Source organism: Brachionichthys hirsutus, chromosome 20 (genome assembly GCF_040956055.1).
Source record: "Brachionichthys hirsutus isolate HB-005 chromosome 20, CSIRO-AGI_Bhir_v1, whole genome shotgun sequence".
NCBI classification, from domain to species: domain Eukaryota; kingdom Metazoa; phylum Chordata; class Actinopteri; order Lophiiformes; family Brachionichthyidae; genus Brachionichthys; species Brachionichthys hirsutus.
Genome location: NC_090916.1, coordinates 9,456,700 through 9,464,638, shown reverse-complemented (window position 1 = coordinate 9,464,638; position 7,939 = coordinate 9,456,700). Strand labels below are relative to the sequence as shown.

Sequence of the window (7,939 nt, the reverse complement as noted above, 5' to 3'; positions counted from 1 at the left end):
CGTGGTTGTTGTGTAGACGTTGATATTTTAGGAGCGGAACACAACACGCCGAGCTCAGCGCTTTCTGCTGCAGACCCGTGACCTCATGTCATGTGTTCTCTGGTTCATATCGGAGGAACCCGCTGGGCATAGTCCAAACGGAACAACAAGCTTCGACTTGCACGATGTGTCGGCGCGACGGAACATTCCGTAGCTACAATCTTTGGTCAATCAGACGCATACCGTTATTCAGACTGAGCCCACTGACCTTTGACCTACCTGGTGGGTTCCTCATAAGACGGGCCTGCTGTGTATTTTTGGAATTTATGAGGCATATTGCTAAAAGCCCTCAAGGCCAGCTAGGCTAAACTAGCCAGGCTTTTTTTGCTCACGTGATTCTACAGCGATGTTGAGCGACACTGTTCAAAAAGCAAAACAAAAAGCTAACTAGCTGAACTTCAACTGATATATTCGTCGTGGTAAAGTAGTATTTCATACTACAAATATATTTAAAACATATATTAAATTTTGCTTAAAAATGGAAAAGAACCCCTTCATGAGAAAACGTCTGCGTAGTTTGTCCTTCCGCCATCTTAGCTATAGCCACACTTAGCATTGTAGCTTCCATCGTTCGGCGCTAATAAATGCTACGAGTGTCATTCTGTTATTTCTGTCACGACACGCATTTTCAAAAGCCATTGACACGTTTCATATAAAACATTGTTAAATGCCACAAAAACAATTACCGACTCGCAGACCTTATGCTAGCATGTTAGCTAGCTGCAGTCTACAGTCCCCTGAATCGCCCGTTTAACGTCGAACGTGGCACAAACCCCTAAACGACGGGAAACGTCGGGGCAAAGACGATCAAGTTTCCGTCTAATCAGACAGACATTTAATAAACGATGAATCATTGATGGGCCAGGCGCCCTGACGGTTCCGCCATTCAGCGCCGGGTCTCATTGCCTATTGATGAAGAAATACGACACCGAGAAAATGGTTCCGAGAGCAAGCGATTGGGCCTATCGCTGCCTCCGTTGTCGCAGTCTTCAGATAGATAGATCAGATAGATAGGAGGAAAGGAGGCCAGTGGAACCACAACCTTCTAGGCTTTGTGATGGGGCCGCGACCCCATTACCGGATCGCCTGGGTCCCCCCGTCCTTCTGTTTGGTGTAGTTTGCTGACTGTCCAGGCGCTTCACGGCCTCTGAATGGCTGTTTATTCCTTTACGACCAGTTGCTGTTATTGGTTTGTTTGGGACGGGAACGGCCTGACGTTCGGGGCCGGGGGCCGGGGGCCGGGCCGGGCCGGGGGCCGGGGCCGGCAGGGCCGATCATCAACAGCTTCCCGTTGACGGGGTCCATTGTTTCGCGTGTTTTATTTTTGCTCAGTCAGCAGAGCCGAGAGAAAACAGCTGTTCGTGCCAACAGTCGGACGGAGCGGCTGTTGGAGTTGCAGTTGTTAGCCTCACTGTCACAAGGTCACAAGGTCACAAGGTCGGCCCACGCCATCTCGACTCGCTGGTGATCGGCTCATTTACGTAAACTCGTAGATTAGCTAAAGGAGGACGGGCGACCAAAGCAGAGGCGGGGGGGGGGGTTCGGAATTCCTTGTTTTTCTTGGCTCTTTTCTGTTGGAGCTGGTTGTATTGTGACAGCCCCCCTCCCCCCCCCCGTTAGGATAACATCCCCGGGAACGGACTCTTCCTCGCCTGCAGAGCGATTCCTACGCGACCTACAGATTATTTAGGGACTACATACGTTTATCCTTCTCAGCCATATTCCCGTTCTCTTTGCCCCCCTCCCATGTTCTCTCTGAGTTCTCTTCAGTTCCTTCATGTTTCACAGAATCCAGGGACCTGCTGGTCTGGGGGGGGGGGGGTCACGCCTCTCCTCTCAGGAAAGCCAGCGCTTGGCGAGACTCTGATCGTCTGCCAGAATAATCACAGATCAGAGAGGAGACGACTGGGAAAGGAGGAACAGGGACCAAGAGAGGGTCACAAAGCGGACCCCGGTCCAAGCCGTTCCCACGTCAGGCCTTTTTACACAGAGGTCGCCGAAAGGACGCTGCTGAGGTCAGCTTTACGCCAGGTTGGGCAGTTCACCTGGACAGGTAAGGGTTAACGCCCCAGTCTCAATGCCCAGTGGTCGATCAGGCCGGAGAACCGCCCCACATTTATTGTTGCTTTATTCCTTCGCCGTTGGAAACAACCGCTGCAGGGGGGGGGGTCTCCGGATGTTTTCCCAGAGTTTCTGTCGTTAGCCCCCCCAGACCAGCAGGTCCCCCGGCTAAGATAACTTTGGTTTTTGTCCAAAGTTGTGAACAGATCTTTACTTTCTATGAAACAAGCCAGCGAACTTCAACCCCCCCCCCCCTCAAGTTTGTCTCCTTCTTTTTTCTTTCTGGCGGAGGGACAAGAGAAGCAGAGAGAGGGCCGAGCGGATTGGCTCCTCTAACTGTTGTTCTGCCCTGTGATTGGTGGAGGCCTGTTGCTAGGCCTGTGAGAGTTTCCTGCTCTCCTCGCTGCGCTGCTGGGTCGTTAGACCTGCCCCCCCCCCCCGCCGGCGAGGCGCACGCAGAGTTCACGCCTCCGATGGCTTCCTTTCTAATATGATTAACTTTTATCTTCCTCTTTATTGGTTTGAGGTTGTTGTTAAACTCTGCCCCCCCCCCCCCAGAGAGGAAAACAACTCGGTGAACATTCAGGTTCCCTCCTCATGACTCGGCAAACATTGATTAATCAATCATTATTGCTGCACAATGATAATTAATCGACTCAGTTTATATTTGCTGATTTGGGGGAAACCGGGTCGTATTTAGTTTGAGTTAAACGTTTGCTGCAGCGACGACGTCATTAAAAGCAAACCCGAACGACATCTGCTGCTCGACGTGAAAACGCACCGAACCTACGGGGGGGGGGCGGGGGGGGGGGGGGCGTCTGTGCAGGTGTGGCTTGTTGAATCAGAGAGGGTGGATGATTCAAGCGCCCGCCGTTAGCAGCGTTTAGACACATCGAGAGGATTCCTGTTGTTTTCAGGAGGCTTTCCTTCACCCCCCCCCCCCCACCGCCCCGTCGGAGCCCCCCCCCCCCGCCGCTGACGATGGCGTTTGGCCCCCGACCCGAGCCTAAGCGCTTTTACGTGAAAAGGCTTAGCGCTATAGAGCTGACTAGCCTCTTCTACCGGGGCTCCCGGCCGGCCCCCGGAGTGCTGACTCCGGCCCCGGGGGGGCTGTTGACCCCACACCTCACCGAGGGGGGGGCAGATCCACACAACGAACTCCTCATCGCTGCAGCTGATTGGTGCAGGCAGGGCGATATCTGAGCTCTGATAGGCTGCGGCTTGTTGCAGCGATCCATCTCCTCGTGTGATGCTGATCTCCGTGCACCTCCCGCACCTCCTCCTCCTGCTCCTCCTCCTCCTCCTGCTCCTCCTCCTCCTCCTCCTCCTCCACAGCAGGCTTTACTCAATGCAGTGTTGATCCTCTGACTATTGATCACTTATTGATTGGACAAAGTGGTTTGATTTCTTCTGCAGGAGCAGGAGGAGGACTAAAAGGAGGAGGAGGAGGAGAAGTGTTTTCTTAGAGGAGTGCTTGTTCTCTCTCCTCACGTTTAGGACCCCTCCCCTCTCCTCACGCCTAAACCCCGCCTCCCCCTCGCCGCCATTGGATGCCGGGAGGCTGTTTTCGTCGCGCGTGTGGCTGACGCGCACGTCACTCCGGCCAGCCCCGACTTATTTACCGAACCGTACGCGCGACGCAGGACGGTATTCCGCTGCAACAGCTGACTGCCGAGCACTTTACCGAGCGCGCCCCCCCCCCCCCGGGAACAAAGAGCGGAGCGAGCACGCGCGTCCATGCTTATACGCGGAGGTCTTTAACGCGCAGCGGGGACGCGTCATGAGGCTCGCGGTGGCCCCGGAGAAAACCGTGGAAAACGAGTGCGTGGCGGTGACGGGACCGTTAAAGAGATGCTCCCGGTGTGAACGGCTCAGCAAGAAGGTGAGCGGCTCCGTTAACGACTAACCGGAGCGGCGCTCAAGAAATCAGATCTTCCGTTATGACGTCACCTTTCAACGAAAGCGATGCGTTTAAAGACAGGTGTCATTCGCGTTCCATTCATCCCGCGCGTTGCGCGTTGCGGGACGGTGTCCGCTGCTGAAGGGGGGCGGACATGTCCCGACATGTCCCGACATGCAGCGGAAAGTTACCGGACGCAACAGAAACGCGTCCGTCCCGTTCCCTTTATTTCCGCCGCATCTTATCGCGCATTCTAACGTTTCGCTCGCCTTGCAGGATTCGGGGGTTCGGATCCCGAGACCCTTGGGCAACGGGCCGAGCAGATTCATCCCCGAGAAAGAGGTACGAGTCCGTCCGTGCGCGCGCGCGCGCGAGCGTCCAGCCGAGCTGCAAACGGGACTCACTCCAGGACCTTTTTGTCTCCAGATACTGAAGGTCAGTAAAGTGGACGCCAGGACGCAGTCGATACTCGAGGACGCCTTCGCTGCCCTCGGTCGCCTTGACAACATCTCCGTGGTGATGGGGTTCCACCCGCAGTACCTGGAGAGCTTCCTCCGGACGCAGCACTACCTGCTGCAGATGGACGGCCCCCTGTCTCTGCACTGCCGCCACTACATCGGCATCATGGTGCGGCCCCGACCCCCCGCCCCCCCAGTAAACGCTACACGCCCCGGTCTCAACCCCGCTGTCCTCTGATCCCGCAGGCGGCGGCGCGACACCAGTGCTCCTACCTGGTCAACTTGCACGTGAACGACTTCCTCCAGGTGGGGGGGACCCCAAATGGCTGAACGGCCTGAACGGCGCCCCCCAGAAGCTGCAGCAGCTCGGGGAGCTCAACAAGATCCTGGCCCACCGGCCCTGGCTCCTCACCAAGGAGCACATTGAGGTGAGGAGGAGGCGGGCCGGGGGGGGGGGGGCGGGGCGGGGCGACTCCGGGCTCACCTGTGTCTCTCCCACCAGCGCCTCCTGAAGGCGGAGGAGCACAGCTGGTCCCTGGCCGAGCTCATCCACGCCGTGGTCCTCCTCACCCACTACCACGCCCTCGCCTCCTTCACCTTCGGCTGCGGCGTCACGCCCGACATCCAGAGCGAGGGGGGGCACACCTTCAGGCCGCCGTCCCTCAGCCAGTACTGCGTCTGCGACATCGCCACGGCAACGGCCACGCGACTCACCACGACAACCTCCTGGGCGACCAGGTGAGCCGCGGAGGACGGCGCGCGGGGCGGGAAGCGGGGGTTGTGGCGTTCGCGCTCACGTGCGCGCCCTCTGTGCCTCAGGAGCTGTGCGGCGAGGTGGAGGTGCTGATGGAGCGCATGAAGCAGCTGCAGGAGTGCCGCGACGACGAGGAGGCGAGTCAGGAGGAGATGGCGACTCGCTTCGAGAGGGAGAAGACGGAGAGCATGCTGGTGGCGGCGGCGGAGGACGACGACGGCGTCCCGTCCAGAGACGTCTCCAGGCATTTGAGGACCCGAGCTACGGCTACAAGGACTTCTCCAGGAGGGGGGAACACGTGCCCACCTTCAGAGTGCAGGTAGAGCCCCCCCCCCCCCCCCAGATAACGACTTCATTTCTGCTGCACTTTTCAAAAACCAGTACCCCCCCCTCTCCTGCAGGACTACAGCTGGGAGGATCACGGCTTCTCCCTGGTCAACCGGCTGTACCCCGACGTTGGCCAGATGCTGGACGAGAAGTTCCAGATGGCCTACAACCTCACCTACAACACCATGGCAACGCACAAGGACGTCGACACGAGCATGCTGCGCCGCGCCATCTGGAACTACATCCACTGCATGTTCGGCATCAGGTCAGACGGGTTCACGGCGTCCCCCCCGGCGCCCCGGCTTCCTCCCCCCCAACGGCGCCTCTCTGTGTGACCTTCAGGTATGACGACTACGACTACGGGGAAATAAACCAGCTCCTGGACCGCAGCTTCAAGATCTACATCAAGACCATGGTGTGCAGTCCCGAGAAGACCACCAGACGAATGTACGAGAGCTTCTGGAGGCAGTTCCAGCACTCCGAGAAGGTGACCCCCCCCCCCCCCCTCCCTCCCGGTCTGATCTGTGGTCCGGGTTCCGGTTCTGAACGACTCGTCTCTCCCGTTTCTGCTGCAGGTCCACGTTAATCTGCTTCTGATGGAAGCGCGAATGCAAGCAGAACTGCTGTACGCTCTGAGAGCGATCACCCGCTACATGACATGAAGCGCCTTCGCTGTTTTTATCGGTGTCTTTTTACTGTTGTTGTTCATTATGGGACACTTTAAAACAAAACGAAATCATAGGGGGGGGGGGGGGGGGGGCTGGCTAGTGACGGAACGCCTCGGATGGATGTTGAGAAGAGGATCAGAACAAAAGACTGCGGAGGGAAGTCCATGTGGATCACTGGGTCCGTGCTGCCTGCAGTACTCAGACTGACCAGTAGAGGGCCGGCACCAGAGGCATCAAGGACTCAGTATCCCATCATGCAACGCCGCTCATCACCAGTCCCTTGCGTCCCCTGGTTGAGTGAAGACCCCGATAATCCCCAGAAGGCTGTGCGGCACTGACTCATCACTGCTCAGTTCCTGTAACACCGTTTCTCTTTGTATTATGGGATGTCGAAGGGTTTTTGTTTGGAACTAGCGTTGACTTTCTTTTTTTTTTTTTTTACGTGTGCCTGAACTATCCAGCACAGTGTACATACGTGCTGATGCTGCTGCTCCCATGTCGTATTCAGTGGGGTCATATTGACCCCCCCCCCCATCCATTAGAAATCCAATGCACCCCCCCCCCCCCCCCCCCCAACCCAACTCTTAAATGTCATTGTAAGCTAATCCGAGAGTGTGAAAGCAGAGAGATGCGGTGAGAAGCTCAAGGAACACTGTCTGAGCCCTTCTTGAGTCTGACTGCCCGTGTGGGCGTCGTCATGGCGACTGATTTGTGCGGATGTTCACGATAATGTAGAAAAAAAGAAAAACAAAAGCGATGAACTTTGAAGGAAAGACTTCTCGCTTCTGCTGTAGCCGTTTGTGACGACGTCTTATTATTCCCGGTGACGGTCCGTTAGCCGCCGGGCGTTCCGGTTTTCCGGCCCACGCCGTATCCGTCTTCCGCCGGTCCCGGCTGCCTGGTTGCCCTAACGCTCTGGATTGTGAATTTTACCAGTCAATGAATACCTCTTCTGTTTTTTCTCCAGAAAACATTTAAGAAGTGCTCTTTGGTGAGCAGAACCTTTTGTTCCCGGTTGTTCGGGGGGGGCGGCTCGCCCTCGCGGGGCCGACGCCCGGCGAACGCTAAAGAGGTCGTAGCTACGCTTGTTTCCCTGCCGGGGAATCTAACCGGTGCGAAAGTAGCTGCTTCTTTCTGCCGGGCGGAGGCGTGAAGACGCCGTTGTTGTTTTTTTGTGTTTACTAAACCAGTTCAGCACAGAAAGCTCCCGATGAGGAAGAGGAGGGTCGCGATAAAGAAATGGTACATGTGGACGTGGTTTGAGAGGAAAGTTGTTTTTCCAAACTTCTGGCTGATGTCAGTTACTGACACTTTTTAAAAAATATGAAAAAGAATAAAAATAAACGCTGATGTTGAGTCGTCGTTTTCTCCTGAACTATTTCACGGCTCCGCCGAGGCGACTTACGGGACGCCGTCCAGAAGGAGGACAATCTGCGTCAGCGCCAGCCCACTTCTGCTGTTCAGTTGCACAAATCAAACAACCCGCGTTAATGAGAGCGTCTCTGTGTAGCACAAACGGAGCGCCGTTCACCCGGAGACTCACAGGTCAAAGGTCCTCTCTGCTCCCGAGCAACATCTGGACCCAGGAGGAGCAGAGACAACCCGTTTAACAGTGTTAGCCGTTAGCTCCGGCTAACAGGTGGAGCCGCTTCGAGGGCTTTTTGGTTTGTTTCCATGTAATAGCGATGTGATTTTGAGACGTTGTATTTGAGGCTACTTGTAAGCACTGCCC

General features: G+C 56.2%; 1 protein-coding gene across 1 annotated transcript; it reads left to right on the top strand.

Moving 5' to 3' along the window:
- Positions 1-3,783: 3,783 nt before the first annotated feature.
- On the top strand, positions 3,784-7,563 carry sesn1 (sestrin 1). Its single transcript, XM_068754006.1, is given in 12 exon segments — positions 3,784-3,982; positions 4,277-4,342; positions 4,427-4,627; positions 4,705-4,762; positions 4,765-4,886; positions 4,961-5,152; positions 5,155-5,196; positions 5,278-5,458; positions 5,461-5,531; positions 5,614-5,804; positions 5,882-6,026; positions 6,115-7,563. Coding segments are annotated over 12 exon segments (1,458 nt in total). The 5' UTR covers positions 3,784-3,880; the 3' UTR covers positions 6,202-7,563.
- The last annotated feature ends 376 nt before the right edge of the window (positions 7,564-7,939 follow it).